General features: G+C 38.9%; 1 protein-coding gene across 1 annotated transcript in view; it reads left to right on the top strand.

Moving 5' to 3' along the window:
* Positions 1-4,598: 4,598 nt before the first annotated feature.
* The window catches only part of mapkapk2a (MAPK activated protein kinase 2a), a 31,604-nt gene continuing 8,251 nt past the window's right edge, over positions 4,599-27,951 (top strand). Inside the window, exons 1-2 of the mRNA XM_083938359.1 lie at positions 4,599-5,203; positions 23,293-23,432. Coding sequence (XP_083794485.1) covers positions 5,054-5,203; positions 23,293-23,432 — 290 coding nt within the window. The 5' untranslated portion in view covers positions 4,599-5,053. The remainder of the gene's footprint in view (positions 5,204-23,292; positions 23,433-27,951) is intronic.

The following is a 27,951-nucleotide window of genomic DNA, read 5'->3' as shown; positions in this document are numbered from 1 at the left end:
AAAGGAGATTCCCCAAGTTGTTGCTGATGTTCAGTTTTTTATTCAATTCATTTCAATTTTATTGAATACAGTGCCAAATCATTGCAAATGTTATCTCAGGACACTTTACAGAGAAGGTATAGACCACACTCTATGACTTATTTATGATTTACATAGACCCAACAATTCCCCCATAGAGTATGGTGGCAACAAAAACCTTCCCTATAACTGGCAGGTATGAACAGACCCAGCTCTGTGGAGGACGGACATATGTCTTGACCGGTTGGGTAAGAAGAAAAGGAGAGAGAAAGAGAGAAAAGACAGACAGATGGACAGAGAAAGACAAAGACAGACACAAAGACAGACAGAGAGACACTTCCAGAGATGCAAGCAACCACAAAAGTAACAAAAGTTTAATAATATCTATAGGAATGTGAGTATGACTTATATGTCATGGCATTTAATGTATAGAAGAATAGTAAGAAACAAGCACAGCTAAGGTGACAGAATATGACAATGATAATAAGTATGGTGGTATATATGATCAATGCTAATAACAGCTGTGATACAGTGAGATATATTACTGATGGTGTTTTTATGGCTACACTTTGTATAGATTATAAACATCCATCCATCTTCACCCACTTGTCCCCATCGGGGGCTGGACCCCAGTCGGGATTCTAACCAGGAACCCTCTTTCTGTGAAGAAATAATAGCAGCAGGAAGTGTCATGCAGGACAACGGCAGCAGGCACAACCACGATCAGCAGAGACCTGAGAGACGGCAAAGCACGATGATGATGATGATACAGATAGAGAGGATAGAAGCTCAGAGTATCAGGAACAGTATTATCCCCCGGCAGACTAGGCCTATAGCAGCATCATTAAGCAGAACCAAACTAGTTTTATGTAAGTGGCAAACAACTCTTGACAGTGTACTCAGCAATCATACAGAACAATTTCTGAAGTGAGAAGTTATGAAAGGAGCACACAGAAGATTTTACACATCAAGTTCAGTTTACTCGTCACAGGAGGTCATCTGGTTAAAACAGTTGTAGCGTCCGTGAAGTGTTTATGGAGGTGAGATACAAAGAGTACTCCTTCTAAATAAAACAAGATTACGTTTTACTTTCTCTTCATTTGGCAAAAAGAACTGTCATTGCCACATTAAATGTCTCTGGTCTCATCAGCCATGTTGGTAGTAAATCTTACATGGATGTTAGATAAGACAAACATAATATTTGGTGAACATGCAGGCCATCACTGGTGCCTGTGTCTTTGGCACTTTGACAATGATGTGGATTTCCAGTTACGCCACTTATTAAAAACTTTTTTATAATGTGGCACTACTTTGGGTTAATATTTATCTTAGATTCACAAACTTATTTTATAAATATAACTTCTTCTTCTGATGACATTTTTTTTAAAGTCTAAAAGATCTAGCAGTCAACTCACCTATGAGTGAGTAGAGTGAAGTGTGTTTCCATAGGTGGAAGTGGAGTTGAGAAACTGGGTCTTGGCCCCCTCCAACTATTTATACATTGCATTACACAAGCGTAAAGGCTACTGTGGAAGCACATGATGGCCCGAGACAATGTCATGGCACATTTCTATTCTGTGAATTCTGTAAATTCTGTTCTTGTCCTCTTTATGGTGTCAGCTGATCTGAAGTCCTTTGAGAAAGCCAATGCGATTAAGGACAACTTGTACAAATAAACAGAGTTTAGTTGAGTGCATCACTTAGCTGATAACAAAAGATACCAAAGCACAGGCCATGCATTGCTGGGAATTTAGGTTTGCAGACATTTCCCACATTTTTTACATACATCTTTGCCTGCAGTACAACTGTGTTATTACTCTACATCCTGTGGCATTTCAACAATTCATTCTTTAAACCACCAACGCAGTGAAGTCTTATCAACACATGTCCCACAGGGCTGAGAGTATTTTCCTATCAGTGCCACCATTTGGATTGACATTGAGGTGTTTGGAGTGGTTTTCAAGAGGACAATTCAATGTAATGCTCAGTGTCCCACTTTTAAACACATCTAAAATGAATTAAAATGTAATTATGTCAAATCCTATTGATATGCTTCATGCAGGTTTATAAAACACTTTCAATGCAAATACTGAGTTGAGCGCTGCTATTATTCAAAGCCATGTTCTGATAAAAAAACTTTGGCTGGTCTGCCATCTAGTGGTTACACTAAGTGCTGCTTACTGAAAATGTACACATGATGGGTGTAGGTATAGGATAATGTCAGTATTTTTAGACTACTTTTAGGCAAAAAATAATAATAATAATAATTAAAAGAAATAGGCAAAAAATTGTGGCAGTAGGGAAAAGGATTTGAAAACATCCCTTTCCACACTGCCACGGACCTTCAATTTGGGGAGTAAAAGTTACAAACAAATATAACTATCTAAACTGTTAAATTAACAAATTAAATACAAACAATAATAAGAAATATATAGCCGAGAGACACTTTTTTTCTTTTTGGTGTCTTAAAGAGAAGTATTATCATTTTGAGGCCGATATTTGTTGTTTATTTGACCTATGGAGAGTCTTTCTAGGCGGCTGTCAGCACTAAAACCACAAACCTGCAGAAAAAGAGTGAAACCAAGCAAAATTAGGCATAATCACTGAATTCAGTTTGAGAAAAAAAGGCTGGGAAACGCCATAGCTCTGTAACCATGAGGTAACCTACGGAGTCAGGTCAGAGATTACAGATCTATATTTACCCCTTTGTCTTTTACTATCAGATCATTGCCAAGTGGGTCTCTTCTGAACAGCAGAGGTAATCTGCTAATTTAGGAGACCTGTGTGGGAAATTTAAATCCACAATATGAAAAAAAGAAAATGCCTCGAATACTTTTTGCTGCATTTTTGTAATCAGGCCATAACTTTTACATGTTAAACTTCCTCTGTCTTGTGTCAGTGCGTGCTTCATGAGCCAGTCTGTCACTTTCTCTGTCATACTTATCCTGTATATTTTTTAAATTTGTATTTATTTATTTAAATTGTTTTTTTAATTCATAATGTTTTATTACTATTCATACAAGACAGAAATAGACAAGAACAGAACAAGACACATTTACATACATAGGGGTACCATAACAACAACAAAAAAATATTATTGGTTCATAGAATTTATTGTAATTTTCATAATAAATCTCTGAACATAACCTCGCGCGCTTCAAACCCAATACCAGGAGGACAGTTAACAAACACTTAAATGACAATGTTTAGAATTTTGGATTTAACAGGTTTACAAAATTCTAATTGTTTCATTGCTTTTCTATTTTTTGAGTACATGTGGTTTGTATATAATGTCCATTCTTTAAATTGTTGTACAATAACAGAATAAGACACAATTATGTACAAAACAAAAAATAAAAACATTATGGAAATATTTAAGGCTTTATTCCAATTGCTTTTCATTGCTTTGCCATATTGAAGTCCATGTAATGTTTGAAGATAAGGTCCAAATTCTACTTTAAATTGTTGTATTCATTGTTTCTTTTTTACAGGATTTATTTATTAGAGTTCTGAATTTATTCTCAGAAGTCTCACTTTATTTAGTTTTAAGGCAGAATCTGAGGCTGGAGTCAGAACTCAAATACATTTTTCATGTGTGGCCCAATCAGAGGCGGATTAATGCACAGGCTGGCCTAGTCTGCAGCCTAGAGGCCACAGGTGTGCAGGGGCCCCGGACTGGCCAGCCTATTTAAAAAAAGTTTAATCCGGCTGTTAAGATGTGACGTAACGCCCTTTCAAAATATGATTTCCAGGTCTAAGCCAGTCCAAGCCTCGTATTTCTAAAACACTGCAGTGCTGTGTTCCCCATTCTTTGAACAGATCTGAGTTTTTAAAAGACAACGCAATTGTCATTTTACCTCTTTCTTGTTCATGAAAAAGATGTCTAACTGACGAAAGAGGTGATCGTAATTGTTCACATGTTTGGCCTGTGTTGTCTGTTTTGTTTCCATGGAGCGTTTGGACCCAGAAATCGTATTTTGAAAGCTTGTTACGTCAGACTTAACAGCCGGATTTACCAAACTTGCCTCCTATTAGGGCCCTTAGAAACATTTTTTTTTAAAATTAAGTCACTGATGGGACAGATATGGAACACATTTACCCAATCATCTGCCATCATGTGGATCTTAAGGTCAGTTTTGTCGTCAAATGATACGTCACTCACTGTCACTAGCGGCAAAATGTCAGAAAGGAAATGTGATAGAGGAGCATGAAAAAGAAAAGCATAACGACTGAAAGAACAACAGGATCAAGATCTACTGAAGAAAATTCCTAAATTGACAGGACTTTAAGGTTGCGGACTCTTCATCTGTTTTTATTTCTGAGAAAGCATGATTAATAATGTGGGGGGCCCAAACAAACAGTAGCCTAGGGGGCCCTGACCACATTAATCCGCCACTGGCCCAAATCCTCTTCTGTAGTGTTAGACCATTTGTGAATGAAGAATTTTCCATAATAAAATGTGCGCTTCTCCTTTAAGGGCAGGAGAAAAAGCCCGGCCATGACGTCAGCAGTAAAACCTGCTCCGGGTGCCTGTGAGTGTGTTTGCCGTGCTAACAGTCACCGCTGTCGGAGTTTTCCCTCTCTGTTGTCTGTCTTTCGTTCAGTGTTGTACTGTTTTTTTTTTTTACTCTACTCACGAGCTGTTGTTACTAATTTACAAAACCAGCCCTATAGCGTGTTTATGAGTTGTTTTGGAAAAGTTCCTGAAGTGCTCTTCGAGAAACCGGTGGACGGCGGACACCACCGGAGATGGATGAGCTAACCGATAGCTGAGTTGTTAGCCGAGAATCACAGGTCAAGAATAGGATCAAGCTAGCATGCTAACAGCTAGCTAATTTAGCATTTTATCGGCTAACTAAGTGACTTTGTTTAACCTGTAACGTGACGAAGTACTGCCGGTTGTTTCTCGAGCCTGGCTGCTACACCGTGAACCCTTTTCCGAGTCCAGCTAACCCAGGAAGAAGACGACTCGGGGTTGAAATAAGTGTTGTTTGGGAGGTAGCTGTCGTTCGCCTCTCAGCCCCAAACCAAGAGCATGATGTCCAACGCTAGACCCTCCTTACAGATCAAGAAGAGTGCCATAACAGATGACTACAAGGTGACCAGCCAGGTGCTGGGGCTGGGCATCAATGGCAAGGTGCTTGAAATCTTCCAGAAGAAGACTGGAGACAAGTATGCGCTGAAGGTATGTTATATTTGGGGATGAAACTGTCCAGAAAGCAAGAATGTTTTAAGTCAGTGTAGAAGAGCTGATGCATAGTCAGGAGATCCGTGTGTACCCTGGAAGAAACCAAGCCCCCTTGTTTTTGGACAAAAAAAAAATCCACTTGAAGTTTAATCTGAACTGTCTCAACTCTACACACCATTTAAGGTCAACACTAATATTAATAAAATAAAAAGACCTGGAAAGATTAGTCAATATAATGATAGACAGACAATTATCTGGCAAAAAGGTTGAATTTCTTTTTTTTTTAATGAAAAAAATGCCCAAAACTGACTTTTTCTAACTTCTTAAATGTTAATATTTGGTGGTTTTCCTAGTCTTCTATGATAAAAACATGATGACTCTAATAATCCCACAGCTCTTGGACTAATTGACTTGACGGATTAATAGATGAACAGAAACTGTTTTGCAGATGAAGATAAAGTTCCTCTTTGTGATGAATAATTGCTTAATGTTAGTCTGGATACTTTTGGACGGAGAAACTTTTAGCATCATGATTACTGAAAAATAAATAAACAATAAATTAATTACAGGCGGTCTGTGATTTAAACACCTCCATATAGGATAAATGGGTTTCTACTTTTGAGTTAGGATAAAGATACTAGAGTATTTCATATTGCATACACTTCCATCTCAGCTGTGATGTGCTGCCCATCATCACAGGTTGAGTGTTGTGAGCATTGTCCAGAGCACGTTGCTGGACAGGCTGTGTGATTTTAACGCTGTTTCTCAACCTGCTCAATTGTAAGTGTTTTGCATATCATCCACCATATAATGTGGTGAGATAACACAGCAAATATTTGTTGGTAGTTTCAACCCTCTGTTTGTGCTCTAGATTTGACTTTAGGTACTCTCCGATCTAAATTAGCAAAAGGTCAGTGCGCGCGCTGTAAAGTGACTTCAGTGCAGGAGCTACAGCTGGAGATCACTTTCTGTATTGGTCAATGATTGATAAAGGACAAACGCCACAACAGCTCTCCACACACGGGTGACCGAAACACGACCCAGCAAGGCCTTTTATCACTGTAGGCCAATTCAGTTATTTCTTTATTATTATAGAAGGGTTCGTTGTGTAACGGACATTCAAATGGGGACTATTGCACAAAATCTTCCCTTAGTGAATCACAGCCTGGGAACATCCTGTATGGTGGTTCAAACTGAAATTCAGTCTACATAACCGGGTCACAGCTCTCTCTCTCTCTCTCTCTCTCTCTCTCTCTCTCTGTAAAACATGAACATACACGCTCTACCTTGAGTAAACCTGTTTTATCTCACGATGTGTTGTATGTTGGCAAGTCATGTTATTATTAGTATTTAACATTGACAGTCTCAAAACACACTGTAAAATTGTTGTGCTCTGTCAAGTGTCTTTTCACAAGGTTTCTGCTGTTCTTTGAATTTTGTTAGATCGTGTTAACACCTATAGAACGTGGCATTTGGTAAAGGTCTTTGCATCAAGTGTAACATCATGTTCTAAGTTCAGATGGACATAAATATTGTGCATGAAGAGAGCTTTTGTCATTGCACTCCAGCCATAGTTTGGACCAGGTGCAAAGCACTATGTGAGGGTGGTAGTCTGCTCACTGAATTGTAAGCTATTGTAAAGGCCCCAAAAATTTCATGACTCAATGTATTGACCTTCAGGGTCTTCCTCAGGCAAAAATCTTTGCATGTTGACACCTGAGATTTCTCCTCTTATTCAGCGCAGCTCAAACGCCAGGACAGTTCAAGGCTCCATTAGAACGAGTAGTAAAACACTTTCCCAATAAGCCACCGGTTTCCTGATTTTTATTTAGAGTGAGCCATCACTGTAAGTAGAGTTACAAAATACTTGTGGTGTTGTCTCTTGCTGCTCTCTTACCCTACGTTATGAATGTTTTTTTTAAGTGATATGACTAATTCCCCATTCAGACAACATAACATGACTCAATCCACGTCAAGGGCCTATCTGAATGGCCCAACGCAGGTCATCACCCTCTTCTCACAGGGCTTGGATGTGGGCGGGTTTGATGCTAGCTGGGTACAGTGATAAGTCAAGTAAGGATACCAAAATTTAAACTTTATCTTACTGACTTGCTAATAAAAAACAGATGGAGAGAGAGAAAAAGGGTGAGAGCAGAATTAATACAGAAATGGAGAGTATCCACAGGTGGGCGATCGACAGAGATGGAGAATGCATATGGACAGAAGGAGGTTTCAATTTAACTTTTATGATTATTTAATGAAATTTTCTGATCAGAAAAGCTTATCAAACTACATTACAGACTGGAGTCCTTACTAACAGTGACAACCAGAGTGACAGCTGCCTCACACAAATCGGATTGACCAATGCGGGTCAAATGTTAACACAATAATATAGAATATTGCTAAAATTGAAAAAATCTAACCTGCACCAAAGCAGCATATGTTCCAGATATCAGATCATCTTGTCTAAAGCACTGATTACTTACCAATTAATTATACCGTTCAGTGCCTTTATGCTGTGGACGGTTTACCTCATTCTTTTCGTGTACAGATAGGCATACCATCAGAGACTGATTAAAGAACTAATACATTGTACTTGTTAGACTTCTTATATGAAAGCCTACTTTATTTGCCTTAAATCTCTAAGCAGATGAAGCTAAATGATTAAGACTAAAAAGGGTTATACACGCAGTTGTATTAAAACCCCCTGTCATACATCTAAGCAACACAATAAGTTAATGGAATATACTCATGTAATTATAATCAGATCAGGCAGTGCTATAATAAAATAAAAAACATTCTGACACTCACAGATAAATAGATGCATCTTATGTACTGTGGCGAACAGGTTTTTGCATCTGAAACATGTTTGTTTTTGCCCGCAATCTGTCAGAAATTAAGGGGGGCAAAAGGCAAAATTGCCCAGAAGAAATCTCTGAATGCCTCTAAAAATTATATTAATCAATTTAGGCCAATTTTCTAATCCTACGTCAAGCCATCATTTTATTTTCATTAAAATATTTTAATTTCCATTTCTATCTCTTGACGCAAACAGCTGTTACATATTATAAATGCACTAGTAATAGCAAAAGTATTATATTCACCGTGTTTTATGTTGACACAAGGTGGTGATTATTGTATGCATTTTAATTTGGGCTCATTTCATTTTTGAGGCTTATAAAATTATGCTTCTGTTTGTTTACATATCTAATTAGTCTTGTCTTGTTTTTCTGTTTTCATTCTAACCCTTTTCTGTATGAATAATGTTTGTGCTATGTGTTTTTTTTCTGTTTTTGTTTGTTGTTTGTTTGTATTTTTGTTTATTTTATTGATGGGTAATCAGTTTGAATAGGGGAAGACTCATTAGTAGTAGTCATTAATTTTGTACAATACAACGTATTAACTAATTAAACAGCAACTTTATGCACTGAATACTATATTTACTACTATTATATGTGCTGTAAAATGTTTGTAAATGCACAGATTGCCACAATATATATATATATATATATATATATATATATATATATATTTATATATATATATATATTTATATATATATATATATATATATATATATATATACATTTTTTTTTAATTCGCTACACTGCCCATAATAAATAAGAACACTATTAATATTAGTTCATTAGTGAGCTAAAAAAGAGTACCAGCTGCAAAGGTGCAGGGTTTATTAGGTAATTTACTACTGTAAAAGGAGGAGAATTTAATTGTTTCTTCTTGTTTTAAAGGACACCCGATACACTGTTCCATTAATAGGGGTGCTTGCTGCTACCTTCCATTATTATTAAATGATATGCCTATTAATTTACCCATTTACACAGTGTGCCTGTGTTTTTTGTCAGCTGTCCTTCCTGCATTTAGTAGCAGCAGCTGTGTTGCTTTTCTCCTGGATTATGTGTTTTACTTCTTGTTATTTGTTTAATTAAATATAGTTTGCTCTTCCCTCTGCTGCCAGTAGACTTGTTCATCAGTCGTGATTGTTCATATGTTGCAAACCCTGCCCCTTTTATGTGAACTCACTCATGTCTAGATTGGGAAACCCTGGGTGGACATATTGAGCTGATACCACCTTTGAGTGAGCACTTAGCCTGACTAAGGTTGATAGGGTTAGTGAAGCGGGATAACCAACAGATGACCCGGGTATTTTGAACTGGCTTGTAGTTATATATATATATAAAAATCACCAATGCAGTAAATTCAATAAATATTTGTCTTTGCTACATTGTTTCAGAGCACTGCATGTTTGGAAAGCAACAAGATGATTTTAACATTACCAAAGCAGAGAGATCCTAGTATCGTCTTTAGGGCACATTCTATTCACTGCTGTTCCCACTGTTGGCTAGTCTGCCTCTTGCCTGCCCTAAAGACCATCGATCAATCAATCAAGTGAACTGCAGGCAATGACGAGGATGTCTCATCCCTATCCTGTTCGATTCAGAGAGTTGAGGGAAGTCATGGCTGAAAATGTAAACAGAACGGAGGAGGTACACTGTGTCCTAACTGCACGCAAGCTTCAGACTACTGCGTCGCATCAACGCTGTCCGTCTACACTCATTCATAGAATGTGTGGAACAAGCTGTAAAATATGACCCTGAAAAACTGTTAAATCTCCTGTGCACCAGCAGACTTCTAATGTGTTTAACAAGGAGTGAGCACTTTCATGCGCAACAGGACTAAAATAGAAACTGGGTAGCATGATGGAGGTGAGGAGGTCAGCCATACCGCAGCCAGCAGAGGCAACAGGTAGCTTTAGTTAGCTTTTTGCTAAATATCCATTTTACTTGTTAAGTACACTAGTTAAAAAATCAACGTAAATGTTATTTTGCCATATTGCCCACCCCTACTTGCAGTTGCCAAACAGGCTGTATTTGCTCCCTCGTTTTATGTTTTGCAAAAACACAGGATTCAGGAGAGCCGTGATTTCATTTTTTTTTAACAACAATGAGGTGGTACGGTAGAAAAACAACAATAATGAATGACATGAATGACAATGAATGGGGGGAATGACAAAAAAAATTAATGGAATCATGGTTTTCATTTGTCCAACGCACTGTAGCGGATTGCCTGAATGTTCTTTTGTTAGCGTGCCAGTCAGTGTTTAATCAGACAATTTAATGGTTAGGTTCGTATTGAAAGGTCAATCAGTGTTAAAAGGCGTTAAAAATCACCAGACAGAAGGATCACAATTATACGAGCAATAATCAGAGACACAATGCAAACTCAGTTTAAATCAGTGTAAAACACAATGAGCTACATTCGGGATCAGAAAATGTATTTTAAATAATTTTCCTAAAGGTCCAAATGAGTTCTCCAACAGAAACAGTCCAAAGTTAAATCACAAATAACTTTTCAGTTTCAAGCACAACAAAATAAATAAAGAATTTCAGTTTGTTTAATTCTGTTTTAGTTGTTTTTGTAGGAGTGAACCCTCTTCTCAAACTAAATAATAAAGGATCTCTGATAAGTTTCAGTTTCGTTTTTCCTGTTAGTGGAGCCTCTTCCCAAACAATTTATCAAACCATCTTTGAACAAGTGAATCTCCAACGCTGTCGGACTATCTGAGAATTGTTAACACTCGACCATGTAGAGACAGAATTTACATGCTGTCGTGTAATAATATAATAAGATAAATAACAAAAGGATATTTAGTTTTACTAAAAAGACATGGTATAGAGCTGTTCTATAGGAAAGGGATCCTTAAATGACTCCTGTTGTGGTCTGACGCTATTCAGAAAATACAATTAGATAAAATTAACTTGATGTTCAGGGGGGGGGGGGGGGGGGGCGTTGGGGGGCGCTATAATGGTAGGGGAAACACTATATTTTTTTTCTATAAATCGTTTGTTGTGTCACTTACTACTTTGTCGACCAAAGCTGTGTTCTTAACTTATTATTTGTGAAACTGAATATGTTGTCTGACAGTTGGAATGCTGCTTGGTTAACGTTGATTTAGATCACAAAGGTACTGTGAGTTCAGGAATTCAGGGATTTCACTTGTATTCAGGAGGGGTTTAGTTCTTGAGCAACATTTCTCTCATTTTGTAAATGTCAGTATGACTTCTACTACACCTTTGTGCATGATGTATTATAAGTCCAAGCCAGAAATAGATCTGGGCAATTATTAGTTTAACTTACCATGGTGTTATGAGTTGACATTGCAAGGGCAAAATAGATTTTAATTTCTAGTCACAGCAGCACAGAGCTGCTCAGCTGCTGTTCATAGTTTGTTTTTAAGTATGATTCCATTCAACTGTGCCCTGTGCATTTAGATTTTTGCATAAAAAAGGCAATTAGAAACTGCAGGGGAATGTACACCTAGCTGATGTGGATAAGGTCAATAAGGAGATAAAGATCCATCTAATTAAAGCTGATGGAGACACATTTCTTCACTTTTTTAGAGGCAGCACTGCCTCAGAGAAACTCCAAAAATGGAACAATAAAAAGGGAGACTCAATGTGGGTGGACAGATGAGTTAATTTGAAACAACACAATTCCCACCTTGAGAGGGAAGCATCAAGGAAATACCTTGATGTATGGGAGCTACAAGACAGTTACTGGACATTTTGCTTAAAATGTGAGTGAATATTTCAGTGTTTTTAGCTTCTGGACAGATAACATCTGTGAGCTCATGTCAGGGCTGGGAATAGTCTCTATATGTCAAATAACTGCATCTTTATAAATAAACACACATTTGATGTAAGGCCACTAAAGACGCCCTTATACATGTCCCAGATGATCCAAGCTGTGCTTTAGCAGGATTGTTCCCCCTCCCTCTTTCCCCTGGCCCGCCTGCACTCGCATTACTTGAAAAGTACATATATGCATAGACGGGCCAAATAAACCAATCAGATCAACAAATCCTATGACAAACTAACAGAGTGTTGAGGCAAAGTAAACAACATGTCGGTAAAGGACATTTGCTGTTTGTGTAACGTGAATTTACAGATAAAAGGCACAATATCAGGTCCCCGGTCCATATTCAAACAGAAGGATCCAAGAGAAAAAAACGTTAGTGAGTGGCTTGCTTGATAGCTGCGTTCATCTCATTTGTGGAAGCCACCATGTTGTTTACACTAAACAGTCGCTTCTCGTTGCGTCACACTTCGAGCCGCCTCAAAACCAACACTGCTTGGTTTGGTCACTTGGGCAAACTTCTCCAAATTTTCTTTGCCTCAGGTGTTATGCCCCTGTCTAGGGGAATTTTAAGGACATAACATAAGTAGGATAAAAACACTGTCCAACTCCAAAAAAGGCTTAAAGTATAAATACAAATGTATGTATACCTTTAACAACAAGATAAACTTAAATGCTTCAGGGTGAGATATCCAAAATAACTAATCAAAAATCCCATTTCCCGAACAAAAGACGCTGACTACTATATGCCAGGAACACCTAACAAATCAAAATACAAATACTGTCACTGACTCCCTATAATAAAACAAAAACAGGAGAAAACGTGTAGCAAAAGAAAAGTGGCAACTCACCCCTACCAACCACACATAACATTAATGGACAACACAAAACGAGCACAGCGTAAGGCTTCGCACACACTCTAACAATAATTGTAGCTTTGTTACTCGGAGGACTGTTTCTGCTCTTGTCAGACCTGCTCTGCCAGCGAGGGTCTGGTGGTGGTGGATTTAAATCGGTGGTGCTGACTCTGCTGCTACCACTGGCTCGCTCCATCAGCCAATAGGCACCTACTAAAAAAAAAAGAAAGAAGAGATCCACCACACAACAGAACACTCACTCTAAGGGGAAAAAACACACACGCACAGAAAACAGAAACAAACAGAATAGCAGACTAAAACAACACACTCAACTAACAACCATATGGCCAAGGCTGTAACAGCAAGTTACCAGACTGATCTGCGAGTAAAATACAATGGAGCTTGCAAGATCAGGATGGTCTTGCAAGGCTATCAATTACTTATATAACTCTTAAAACTTGTTGCTTTTTGGAGGTGGCATGTAATATGCGTATATTAGCGTAGCTAGCATAGCATAGCTAGCAGAATGTGACCAAATAAATTGTTGCCTCCACTGAATGAACTTGACTTGTTATTCCTGTCACTGACGTCAGCTGAGTCAGCGACATCTCATCTCATTGTATTCATTAGGTCTGCAGTAGATGCCAGGACCAGGAATCAGCCAGACTGGCCCAAGGTGACATCACCTTGTAAAACTTTTACCTCTCTTGAAACAAGTTTGCAGCTGAATAATTTGCTACTCTGTGATAGTCTGTTTTTATGGGATAGAGGCAGAGAAATGGAGAACCTAAAGTTTTGAAAGTCCTAAAAATGCAAATATTACTTGTGATGGATTAGGTATAATGCCGTCAATTTATTTGTCACATGAAATCATATAAAATACAATTCCAGGGAAATGTAATCATGTCAGTTCCTCCAGTTTGTGCATTAAAACAGATGAGTGTAATAATAATACAATGTGTGTGTGGTAGTGAGGGGCAGTTTTAGTGCCCTCCTTTAGGGTCACAGTAGCCTGAAGTTTAAAGCTCTTTCTCTCTGCTGGCCTAGTGTAGCCAGTACTTTCATCTTGGTGGTTGGGATCTCATCCTCCTAGCCTTATTCCTACAGTGCCTGGTGTAGATATTTTTTTAGACCGGGTAGAATACTGCCTAATTTTCGTTCAGTTCAGATTTTTATTGTGGAAATTTAATTTTTTTGTCTGAACAAGATTCTGTTCAGCCAAACGAGCCACTCTTTGCAGGATCTTGCAGTCTTGTTTGGCAAGAACAATTTATAATAAAACCCGCCTCAAAGAATCAATACCTTTTTACTTTATTGCTTTTGTCAGAGACAAAGCTATATGCCCTTGTGTGTTGATTGGTCTGTGTCCTGCCATACGCACACCCTCAAAGTGTGTTAGGCATCTGCAGGTATCGTCTTACAGTGACTACTTTTACATGCACACAAGAAACCAGGTTATTGAGAGCAATCAGGTTAAGGCCGCATTAAGACCCGAAATAGCACTGTGTTTAAAAAAGAATCCGCAAAAGGGTGTGTTTGTGTAGCCTGGTTGTTACAGCATATGGCTAAGAAAATAAAATTATTTCACAAAGCTCAGTTTACATAATAGAAAGCTTGTGCTTGTGTGGTAAATGGCAGACTCATGCAGTTAGCTTTACAAGGCATTCTCCCTCAAATCTCCACTTAAACGCAATACTCTTCCAATGAATAACGTTGCATTGTGTTGTCGCAAAAGGTGATCTGTGTGTGGTCAACTTTTCTTTGACAGACAGCACTGCATTCTTTTGTGCCACCTCCAGTGTCCGGACCTCCCACTCTGCAAATGAAATGGACTCATTGCTGTACATAAGGAGGCTGTCAATTTCTAGCGCAAAACAAAATTAGAGAAGTTGGAGAATGCATCGGGCAATTTAATTTTTTTACATTTTCAACCTCAAAGCAGGTTTAGATTCTTATTATGTATAACATACAATTATCCTTATCCTTATCTCTCTCTTAAAGCATTTCTCATGCCTTGCATTGTCCTTCTGAGGTAGGAGAAAAACTTGCCGAAGGTCTCAAAATACACAATGATTTGAGCAAGGCTTGCAGCAACATGTTGACCTGTGATTGTTCTTGTACGTTTTACAAACATTATACCGTAACTGACAAGTTCAGTTGGGAAAGAAGTTCTGAGTTTACTCAGTTTGTTCAGTCAATATTGGGGAAAAGCAAAGTTTTTACGCTTTATTACGACAATTAAATCTGTTGTATTTTTATGAGATGCTACAGTGTTATGTGTTGTTGAAAGCAAATTGTGTAGAATTATTGACATTAAATGTGTACTATAAGGAATGGCTAAATGACTAGTCCATGGCATTTCTTGTATGCAGGTGGGCCTCTGTTTTATTCTGTGTGGACCTAATATGTATATTATGACCGTTGCCACATTGTTTTAAGCCTGGCTTTGTCCAGTGCAAGCATATCTCATAAAGAAGGACAACATAAGGACTACCTATCTATCTCTAGATAACATGACGACTGGGATTCAGATCTCATTGTTATGTCCTGTAGACCTCTACTCTGCAGGGAGAGTGCAGTTTTCTTTACTCCACATGTATGTGAATTGTGGGAACAGTTCTTCTATTAAGCTTTATCACCACCCTTAGCTTGACTTACTATGTGTCAGTTCAAATTGGGATTTGGATTTACTAACCAAATGTTTTTGTATTTATTTCAAATTTATCTTAATCCGTGACCTGAAGAGATTTCTTGTTAACATGCGGAAGCTAGCTGGTTGCCACGTTGTTAGTTTACAAACAAGTGCATGTAAGTGATGGCCAACAAGAAGTTTTGAAAAACAAATTTTAGTCTTGAAGCCTGGTTCTTTCAGATCTGGTAAGGAAGTCTGTGAAATGTGTGTCGTTACAGTGATGGAATCAAAGCCAGAATGACTAAATGCTTTGGCCACATTTTGTGAGCCGTTGAAGTTGCTCTTCCTGAAATTTAGAGAGATGTGGAAGTCACTGTGCTGAAGTAAACACACCTGTCAAGGGTTGGCAAAGAAAAGAGGAACTGGAAACGTTGGCCAGTTCAAATGGAAGCTTTTCCTTGTTTATAGGGTTTTGATTTCTGAAATGTCCTCTCGGACAGTACAGTATACTGTAAAACAGAAGAATCCAGATGTTTTCGTGGTGTGCTTGAACCATTGTGTCTTTCTAGTGACTACGATTAACCACACAACATAAATCCTCCTGAATCTAACACTGTCATTGTCAGTATGTCTGATTTAAAGGTTAACACAGCGAGGAAAAGCCAGACTCATGCTTCAAACATGAGATGGTGAGAGAAAGGAAGGAAAAGGAGGGAGAGGGAGGAAGGAAGGAAGGAAGGAAGGAAGGAAGAGGTTCTTTGGTGGACCTCCTGTGTTATTTTTTTTACCCTTTATCTCTAACTGTACCCTTATGACAGTGACATCTCTAAGACATATTTTGTCCATTGCTAGAAGAGTACCTACTCATTATTCCACTGTATCACTGGTTGAGCAACAGCAAAAAAAACAGCGTTCAGCATACATCACTAATGTTTCCTGGTAGAGGAAAGTTACTTTTTGCCTCATCTATGTCTATGATGTTAACTGGTCATCTCTATGTTCACAATTGCAAAATGTGGTGTTTATATCTGGATTGTTTGACATTGTTTTGGCAAAACTATAACAAATCACTTTATGCCATAAGATCTTATTTCTCCTGTCACATTATTGTGAAAATATTTGGTTGACATTTGTCACAAACAAACAGATTAGCTGAAGTAAAAGCTCCTTTGGTATCATCTATATTGGTGTTGTAAGCTCCTTTGACATGACATGATTTACTGGATTGCAATTTATGTTGTCTGTGATTGACTGCAGTATTCACCATCCCACACGCATTGACCATGCCTTTCTCTGTTGCCTCCCTTTTTGTTGAAGGGGGAAGTGTATTTGGAAGGATGTGGTATCGTTGTGATAGATGAACCCAGACTTTCGAAACCAACTGTATCTGTGTAGTAATTTCCAAGCTGATGCAGCACTCTGTCATATTGAAACAGCACTTATTTATGAATGGTTGTGAATACTAACTTCCTTAATGGGCTCTTAAAAAACTTTCTTTTCACAATTTTGTTGATGCTGGAGTCATTCTCCACCAACTATTATTTTTGGGTATATTTTGTTTTGCTTCGGTCTCATGATCAGTTCCTATAAGGAAGCTGTGTTTGAATAGTGCTGAATGGTGTTAACAGTAAAGGGAAGTGAATTGTTTTGTCTCTTCAAGAGTTCATTCATTCAAAGTGTTACACGTGTACTCTGTTGCTCCTCTATAATATATGTAAGTATATTAGCTAAACGACTTCAAAACTTCACTATTTTAAAGCTAAAATTAATATTTGGTGCATAGAAGAGCAAGCAAATCCCCATTCTTCAGAAGCTGTAACCAGCAAAATGTTGGCGTTTTACTTCATGAATCAATATTTTAATAATATTTTATGCCACCTAATTGATTTAGTTTAGATTCTAACATGGTGGAAAATTCCCAGTATGAACCTTCTATCATCATCTCATATCGGTTGATAACACACCAGTCTGTTTGTATTTACGCAGTAAAGCCACACGTCACTGAAATCAAGTGCAGGGGGGGGATTCACAGCATGAATCATGAGGTGTCAGACGGGAGGAGTTAGTGACGGATAGAGAGGCTGTCAAAAATTATGCCAAATGCCTTAAGTCTCTAGTCTACTAATTTTGTAACACTGTTTTTCATTAGCCCCATCTGTCTGTCTCTCGCAGCCCTGCTGTTTCTCTTAAAAGGGTCTTCTCCATCTCCTTCTTTGTTTCCAAGCAGATCTTCCAGCTTGTATCAGGAAGTGAGACGGCTGTATCTGTGCGTCACACAGATGTCATACTCTCTCACTTCCTCCCTTGTCAGCCACATTTTTTTAATGAATGTGCGTTGTGTACTTGGGGATATCAGCTAAGACTGACTGATCAGGAACTCATTTACTTTATTTCCCTACAGTCGCTCAAAGTTTAGTCATATAACCTTTTATACAGTACAAATGTTTTAAATAAAGTTGAAACACTTTCACCTTTTTTGGATGCTTTGTCACAAAAATTTTTGCTCTGGGTTAATTCAGGCCTGTCTTTGTTTCTTTATATGCAATCTACACAGGAGCACACCTTTACAACGTAGGATTCACATTCACTATGAACATACCTTTATGCCATTCCGCTGACTAAATTGGTTCCCTTTTGTAGCCACATAAAAAAGTGCAGTTGTTTAACATATACACACACTCAATAATGAATTACTCAATGATTAATACCACTCTACACACACACTCACACACACAAGTGCACACACACATGGATATCTCATAGCCCTGTGAGGACTAGCAGATGTCTTTAATCAGATCATGTCCTCTTGACACAAACATGTTTGTGGCTTCACTGAGCGCAACAATGTCACACACAGAGACACCTCTTCTGGTATATTGTTTTTAACCCTTTTTGTCAGGTTAAGAGGCTTTGAGTCAAGCTTAACCAGTAACCCCTCAATAATCTGTCCTCCACATAATTTCACTCTCCCATAAACCTCAGTGTGATATGTTTTCTGGTTTCTCCATATCAGCTTTTGGTTCAGAAGTGGCAGGTGGAGGATTGGTGCTTCTTCAGCTAACCCCCCACCCACCTCCCACTGTCCTTCCCCGGGCTCAGGAGCTTTTGTGTTGGACAGAGAAAATGTATTGTGTGCCCATCTGCCCCCCTTCATCTCCCTCTTTCTCCACAAGCTTCACTGTTTACCCTCAAAGGGCCAACAGCAGATGGGGGTCCATGCAGTCACACAAGCACCAGCAGAGAGGTGACAGGGGGGTTCTGGTGTGTGTGTGTGTGTATACGATTGCGCATGTGTTAAGACGATGGTGTGAAGTCTTTGTTTGTGGAAGGAAGTCTGGTATATTTAGATGTGCTAATGTTAGTTTCGGAGCATGATTCTTGTTTCCAGTACAAGCGTATGTCAATCTTTTAGTTCCTCTTGGCAGTTAGAGATCAGGGTAACAATTATGAACAATCTCAAAACTGCCCCGTACATCACTGAGCTGATTCATTATCAGTTAGTGATGTACATGTAGACAGTGTTGTCATAGATGAAAATACCTAAATGCTATTGGCTAGCTGAGTGTCATCTATGTAGTTTTGACACATTTGGGTTACTGCTTGAAGGCTTAGTGGGCTGGTAAAGAGACAGCAACAACTACATTTTCTATACTCACATTATTTATACAATGTCCCTGAAAAATATTTGAAAATGTCTACAATAAAATTTGATCTCTTGACCCGCTCTGTGATTATTCATAGAGAAGCAGGTTGGGAGACCTAAATAAAAAATTCAAATAACTGTAACTGTAAGATGTATCAGTCTAACTTGTGTCAGATCACTACTTCCAACAAGTTACCATTTCTCACAAAATAACCCCCAATATAGTAAATGGTGAACCAGGCAAACTCAAATGAAAGGGAAAGGGATCCTGGTGGGCAGTTGAAAAGAAGCTGCTGGCAACACAAACGTGTCGCAGAGATATCACATGTGCATCTACTTCCTCCCCATGTCAGCAGTAGAGTTAGCAGTGACAAGGATCAGCTTGGCTAAATTCCAAATGGGTGGGAGTATGTTAACAGTAGTATATAATCGAATTCATGTAATATCAACAATAACAGTTTTGCATATGCCTGTGCTTGTGTGTGCGTCTATGTTTCAGGTTTAACATATTATCAGATATCTGTTCAGTTAAGAAAATAGTAACTCATTTCCAAACTGTCAGGTTTGGCAATCAAGCCATTTTGTTCCCAGTTTCTGTTGTATCTGTAGCAAAAGTAAATACACCTCCCAGTAGTAAAATATTAGTCTGCCTACAAACGGATTATAACATTTAACACATGATTTTGTGGCCCAGTTTCATTGTTAAATTAATTTTAAATTACGTGTTACTTCTTCAAATGTACACAAGAGGTTACACAGGAAATTAAACACCCATTACAGGGAGTGAAATGACACAGGATCACAGTGCATTAATTCTGTCCTATGTCGAATGTTTTTTTGTCCAAAGGGTCATGTGCCTTTTTGGGTGTTGTTTCACTCTGCTGTGACGCTGAAAATAAGACCCACCCTTGTTTGTTCAGTCCTAAAGGGTGGTTGAACTCTGCTGTGTGTTCACTGTTGAGATAAAGCCGAGAGTAATACACCATCATTTTTTTACATTCATTTTTATTTATTATGCAAGTTAATGAACAGTGCAACCAGATTATTTCCCTGTGTTATATAACAAAGCACTTAGGGCCAAAGGACCTTTTTTGAATAGATTTGCATCAGTTTGTGAGCTACATGTTGCATCTGCTGTCTGCGGTGTGGCTGGTCTCCTCGCATCGAGTGTGACAGTGTGTGTGTGGCAGGTTTGGGCATAAAGGCAGCCTCTGTGAAGTGATGGTACTTGTTTCTTAAAAACATTTGGAGTCTGCGGTTGCACGTGACATGTATCTGTTTTTTAGGCACCTATTTTACAGTTTCTAAGTGTGGACCGACATGCGATAGTCTGACGCTCCCGTGCTGTTAGGAAACGGTAGTTTCGTTTTCATTTTTTCAGTCATGACTTCCTGCTACTCTATGAATCAAACACGATTGGGGAAGAGAAATCCTCGATAAGATAACGGGCGCTGTGGTTAAAGCTGGTGAAATAACGACAATGGCGGAAGTATGATATGGAAGAAGGTGATTTTGAAGATCTGATGCTCAAATCAGAGGTTCGTGACTAACCTTACGAGCCACAATAAAGCAAGCAGCTGAAGCTGAGGGCGAAATGGGAGGCGTCTACTGTGGCTACTTACAGCCGAGGCAGAAAACGTGCCTGTCGTTGACGAGATGCATCATGGAAGTTGTTGTTTTCAATCCACAAGTGGGCATAAAGTTACTTTCTGCCCTTTCTCCTTCAAGAAGGCACCAAATTAGAAATAAATGTTACATTTCGACTACATATATGATTTTCTTTCAACTCGTATTTCTGCAGCACAGCAACTTAACTTAGCTCCAACCACAGAGCTGCAGTGAACTCTTTTAAACTAAATGTAATTAGCAATAAAGACAAACAGAGAAATAAGGAATTGACCCTTGACTAGCCCTTTTCTAAATTTAATATTAAACATATGAAAATAAACTTGGCTGACGGTGACATGTGCCTGACCACCATGCTGCTATGAGAGAGGTCTTGTGCTGCGGTTTCAGGCTAGAAAATTGAGATACAGCATGGGTCTTTGAAACTAAAAAACCTAAGCCAGATTTAAGTATGCTCTCTGTGTCATTTAAAGAGATCAAGAGGTCTGATTAACTTGTAAATGAATACCTGTAATAAACATTGGAATTGGGTCAGAATAACAACAAGTGTATTATTGTTGAACTGGGGCGACATTTTTCTAAAACTTTCAGACACTCACAGAGCCTGCACGCGCGCACACACACGCGCGCACACACACACACATACATACATCCACACCTAACAAACAATTAGAATATCTTAACACTAATAGTTATCAAGGAAATAAAGTTTCCTTGATTCAAAATTAGGAGTCGTATAGGAGGAATCTGATATTACTGATTTACTGTAACCAGGTTAACACAGTGTATGTAAACAAAGCATTTAATTTTCTGTGTAACCTGGTCTTTCTGAGTAACCTGGTTTCTTATGTGACAGTTTTGTGTGCCAGGCCAGACAGCAGACTGGATACTCTTGTTCTCCCAGCGCTCATTGCTTGCTGGTACGAAGCCCACTTTTGTGTTGTGACCGTGGGCAGAGTTGGAATGTAATACAGCACAAGATACACAGACGATGGCTCATTATGAAAGCTACAAGGCTGAATTCTTTCCACTGACCTCAGGATATTTTAGGCTTTAACTTCTTGTATTGTGTTGTATATGAAATTAAATCTATAAACAAGCGCTAGCATTTATTTAACATTGAATTGACACTACCTCACAACTTACTTGTGGTTGTACTACTGAAATGTTGGCAGTCCCCCAAAATATATAGCATGTAAAATTCATATGCATTTTATTTGCATGTTTGTTTCTAAATTTAAATAAACTGTAATTACAACGTGTTTTTACGGTGTAGCTGTGTAATCCATACAGTCAACTGTATGATGAACTTAAAAAGGAGTATCTTAACTCTTTGAGACAGCCTGTAGCTCATGTTCAGCTCTTAGTTCAGTTTGATAAGAATTTCCCTTTATAGACGATTTCACACACACACTGTAAACATAAACATTATAAATGTGTCCCAGTTTATGGCTCTGCTGACAGGAAGTTAACATGCACCAAGGCTATTGCCTGGCAAAGGAACTCCATTGAAACGCTCTATAGGTGATACTAGATCCTGGTAAAGAGAATAGTTATTTACAAAGCGTCTTAGCCCTTAAGAGTGCTCCTATGGTAAAAAACTTTTGAATGAAGGAACGGCGGCTTTTGGGTCATTCAGTGTGATTTCATACAGTACACCGACGTTCCGGATTGCTGCGGGATAAAATTTTGACCCTCCCGTGGGTGGACTTGCCCATCACTACCGTGTGTTTTTCTGACCTGCCGGTTCCCATTCACACAGTTGTCGGCGCAGCGCTGTTGCGGCTCTGTGCCGTCCTCTGTTGCCGGCTCAGAGGTGCAACAGATCTGTCCCCCATTCTGTCTCTGTGCCTTTCACATAAACGATGGGGCATAATGAAGGCCCAGCAGCCCCACAATGAAAAGGCAGTAGACACTACGGTATTTGTGTGCAACCTGTGTAAGTGCAGCGTTCTCAAAACCTAATTTCCACTGAATATTAACACCTTGCAGGCTCACAAAAAGACATTCATGGAGTGAGCTTCCCTAGTCTACTTACATAGGCTGGCTAGCAATCACACAAACTGATGAAAGCTAAGCCATTTTCCCCACTCATGAATTTCTGTGTGTTTCAGAAATAATCTCTCTCTGCAACTGACCCTCTAGTTTGACTTCCTGGTGTTGAGTAAGAGTAACATTTTACTGTTATAGATTAATCGTAAATAAGCATTTAGATAAATAAATGTATTATGAAACAAAATCATTTCAATTGCAGGTGCTTTTGTTCAGTCGAGCATTGGCCTAGTGACACAGGAAGAGGGCGCTACATTCACACGACTGGATTGGAAAAACTCTACAACATCTTTTCAACAATTCTGCCAGCTGATGGCAGCACTTTGCTTCTGTTTTGTATGTTTACTATTGATGTGAAGTTGCAGTGGCATCCAGTTTGTCTGAAATTGATTTCATGTCCCCTAATTTAATACATAATTTATGTTGCACTTCATTATTGCCACCATGCTGATTACCTGGGGTCCAGTTCTTTCACATTGCCATTGTTATTATTATGTGAAAGAAATGGGCAATTACGTAGTAGTGCTTACTTTTAGTATATTTTGTAATTTAACTGTCATGTTGTAATGTTGTAATAAATTTTAAGCAGCCTGACCCTCCTTGTCTCTGTCCCTCTGTCCAGATGCTGCAGGATTGTTCCAAGGCCCATAGGGAAGTGGAGCTCCACTGGAGGGCATCGCCTTGTGCCAACATTGTGCGCATCATTGATGTCTATGAGAACCTCTATCAGGGCAGAAAGTGTCTGCTTATTGTCATGGAGTGGTGAGTGCACATTCTCAGTGATACACACACTAAAATACCTATCCTTGTGTACTAGTGGGGAAAGAGTGCAGCTCATTATCTTCCTGTCAAAAAGCATTTGAGCTTTGAGCGAAGGTATGTTTGGGTCGGTCACAGTTGGCGATGATCCTTTGAGAGATAGATACCCAATGTGTCACAGATACAGTGTCGGCACGTAAGCGGTCATCGGACCTGTCAAGCCCGAAGCCTCCATTTGGGACGAGTTGGGAGAACGGCTTGGTGTTTGCTGTCTGTCAGCAGCTCCTCAGCCGAGTGACATTGGCTGTATAACCTGCCCTTAACTAGCTGGCTGACGTAAATGTACTAAACCAAAATAGTTTTAATGTCGCCTCCATGGGAAGAAATCAACAGAGTTTAACTGTTTCATTGACTTTATTTCACCACCCAGCGCAGGGTGAGGGGTAGTGACACAGACACTCAGCTGATCCGTCAATGTCGATACAGTCAATATGTTCAAAACACATATACAGCGGGAGAAAACAATATATTTAATAAAATGGAAATGTGTCTGTGAGATGAGCGAGTTGCGTTTATAGCACCGCTTCTAAACACGCTCTGTGTGGAGCAGAGACTGTATATTGATAGGCAGGGCCGGGGCCCTTTTTGGACAATGGGTCCTCCCCAGCCTGCAGCTCAGTGTGTATCTCGATAGTGTTAAAATCTCGTCTCATTCTTGTGAACCCAATATCGCGTATCGACTCGTCTCGTGAGCTGAGAGTACGTCCACACGATCAAAAATTACCCTTTTTTTCGTTGTTTTTTTAGAAAGTTTTCCATCCACACGGCCTCAGCTCAAGAAATATCTGCGTCCACACGAAACCAGTGAAACCGGCTAAAATGCTGTAATACACATGCCAGGCCTGGATGTGGCCTGTAACTGCCACAGAAATACACCAACACGGAGAAGAAGAGAAAGGGTGACGCTGTCTATAATACAAAAACAGCAAGTTTCTTATCAAATGTGGCAACTTCCTAGCCTCGCAAGATCAGGATGGTGCAATGATTTGCCAGAGCTACATGCAGGATTTTGATCTAAATATTTAATACAGTATGGAATTAGCTTCATTTGCTGAAAACTGAACTGTGAAGTGCGCATTCAGTCAGATATTCTGGGTATTGGTCAAATTTCCATGTATAGTTATAGTCTGCAGTTTCCAGACGTAGGAGGGCAGGTACGAGAAAGCCTTGATTTCCCTCAGCAAAGTGAAGTGATAAGCATCTTGTCTTCTCAATTGCACATTTCAGCTAGGTAAATTATTGTAAACCTGTAGTGTATGACCTTAGTATAAAATGACCCATTTCTTCTAAATGAGCATAGTATCTTTTCCTCCCCTTCCATCCTCTAGCACTATAAACCACCAACCCCCCATCAACCTGTCACACGTGCACTCTGTGTCTGTGGTTACTTGACAGTGCGGAGGTCGTGTACTAGTCTGCAGCTGATGACTAATTTCCTTGAGAAAATGCTCGGCATGAAAAGCAGATAAAAGGAAAGTAGTTCTTCTGATGAAACTAAAACATTTCCTCGAATATTACACACAAGACACTTTGAGGTCTAGCTATTAGGGCTGCTTGCCTTCTGACGCTGCAGACTTGATTCAGTCTGATCTTTTTTCTGCTGTTTAAGTATTCTCGTATGTTGAGTAAAAGGTCACCATGTCACTATGTCAGGTCACCTTTATAATTTAGGAAATTAATTTATGGTCCTAATCCTGTAGAAATCCTGTAGTGTGAAAGAAACTGCAATGCAATGGCAGAAACATGCACTAGCCAAAGAGAGCTAGCTGACCAGGCACCTGGCATCACCACCTACCAGATGTTGTGTTCTCGTATCGAACAGAAAGGCGTCTGCCAACAGTGCAAATAGAACTTTTGTCTTCGAGGTGTATTTCACAGCTCAGAGCAGTCTTTCAGGCGTGTAGAACACCGGTTTTCTCCCGAGGTGCAGGGCTGGCAGAACCAGGTCGCCAGAGGATTCGTCAGAGGCCAAGGAGTGGATGACCTGTCCAACAGGGCAGCACATGACAGTCTCTCGATAGGGGACGCTTCACTTTAGCAACGGATGTTAAGCGCCAAGGGTCACTTTCGTTGTAAACCCTAAATCTTCAGCTTTAAGACAAAACGAGTCTCTCTGGATTCTTCAGCTTCGGCAGTTTTGAGTTAGATGAATGAAGTTCAGTTGGTCACTTTCAAGCTCCTGGTGAATACTGGACTTTTATATAAACTTAAAGGGTAACTATGCGTTGTTGACGAAAGCATAATTTCTGTGGCCGGAATAAAAATAAGCTTGTCCTAAAAAACATGAGCAATAACTTAAAACAAAGTTTGACTGATTAATAAGATGTTATTGATAAAATAAAATGCTAAACTTCGTTGAAACACAGTAAGGCAGAGACTTACTTGTAAAAAATAAATACAAAAACAAACTAAATAGATGTTACAAAGTAAAAGACAAAGTACAATAGACAATACTAAGTGGAAGAGAAGAAGAAAGAGGTGAGAAGTCTGAGGAAATCTCTGGAAATCAAAAGAAGACTGAGGAGAATGCATGGATTTGCTATCTTTAAGTCCAGTTCTAAGATGTGGCCTGGATAATGAGATGCATTCATTTCCCCGCGCAAAGTGGGAGAAACTCCCTCTCCTTTGTTCCAAAAGTAGGGGATCGGTATCAATACTTACAGGATCATGTTTAATACAACCACATTTCTGTAACTTTGGCGTTATTTTTCCTAGAAAAAAACAGAGCTGTTTAAAACAAAACAAATTTCTTTACAGATGAATAAAAATATGCATTATAACAGTTTATCCTGGTCAATAGTTGTCTTTAAGAACATTTTAAAAAAATGGAGTGTCTTCTGCTCTTCTTATATGTGAGATAAGGATTCTTGTGAGTTGTGCTCAGGGCCATAAAAGTGTCACAGGTTTCTGCAGAATGTTTGTAGGGGTTTGAGTTGGAGAGTCGAGGTACAGTAAAAGTCCCCTTGAGAAAGTCTTTTCTCCATTAGTAACCAGATGAATTTCACTTATTGACAGTGTCTGTTCGACTTACATAGATTAGTCTTACATGGTTTATTTAATGACCTTGATGTCATTTGGTTCACTCTTCAGTGCGTTCCACACAGAGAGAGAGAGAGGGAGAGAAATAAGACTGGCATGAAGACATATAAGAGCATATATAATGATAACTTCATGGCCCGGTCTTAACATTACATATGAGTGTTAGTTTTGCCAATGACTCTGTAACACATTGCAGAATCTACAAGTTACCAGATCCTTAGAGTGACAGGTAATATCACACCTATTCATATAATTAGAGAAAACATACCATTTTAATCAATGTGTAAAGGGTCTATTAATTAAATCATAAATCATCATTGTAAGAACAATCTGCTTTGGAAAAAAAACAGCTGATGTGTATTTGGGTTTTTTCTAAAGGGTAAACAATATCTTAATCTCATCATCTGGTGTGGTGTCTCCACAAAGGACACGAGATGTGAAAGAATGCATACTGAAACTGTGTAAGGGTGTGACAGGGTTCCTGCTGTGATGGTGTAAGATGTGCGCTCATAAGTATCCATTCTACTGAGAATTCACTCTTCACATCTCTAAACATTTTCAGAAATACTGGGGTCAAGAGACCACAAGTTCATCTCTGCCTTTGCCAACATAAGAAAAATGTGAAAAACGTTTGCCTCTCTGCTGGCGGTTTCTCACACTTCAGTCATTTTTATAACTAAACACGATGGATGGAGCTACTGTCCGTTTGTCGGTATGCAAAATGTGAATGTGAACGATTGATTTTGAGAAGTAGGAAGTGTGCTGTGGTTTAGCAGGGCTGTCCCACGGCTCCAAGTCTGCTGCTCTCCCGTTCACACATGCTTGCCTGAAGAATCAGCATGTGCGGTCATGCACATGTATTCACGCACACGCAAAATTGGCGCGATGAGGACCTGAAACTCACAGTCATACTGAGCAAAAAGATTAAATGAAACTTATCATTAAATGCCTTGAGTTAGATTTGCTCAACTCGTTCTCATACATATAGCAGTAAACAATTAGTAGCATAAACATTTTCTGTTCTTCTGACTCTTGAATTTTATATACTTATGGAGTATTATAGTAATGACCAATGCAGTAGGCTGTCTTAAACAGCATTATAACAATGCAACTTGTGTATTTAAAAAATGAACTAGCATGAAACCTCATCAAGACCACAGAGTATATTTGCATATTTAAAACCATCACTCAACCATCAGCACTGAAGAAAGGTTTGCTTTGCTCACAATTAGTATCACTTTCTAATTTCCTGTGTTGTTAGAAAAATTGCATCTGACAATTTATCTTAATAAAAAATAAATTCAATTTACTTCCATCAACAAAGACAGAACAAAATGTGACCACAACAACAAATCAACACAAGTGGCGAATCAATAAAAAAAGAAATCTTCCAAGCCCCCGCACCCTCAAACTTTCCTTGCTT

The sequence above is a fragment of the Echiichthys vipera genome (assembly GCF_963691815.1).
Source record: "Echiichthys vipera genome assembly, chromosome: X".
Classification (NCBI taxonomy): Eukaryota; Metazoa; Chordata; class Actinopteri; order Perciformes; family Trachinidae; genus Echiichthys; species Echiichthys vipera.
This window is presented reverse-complemented; position numbering and strand designations above follow the sequence as displayed.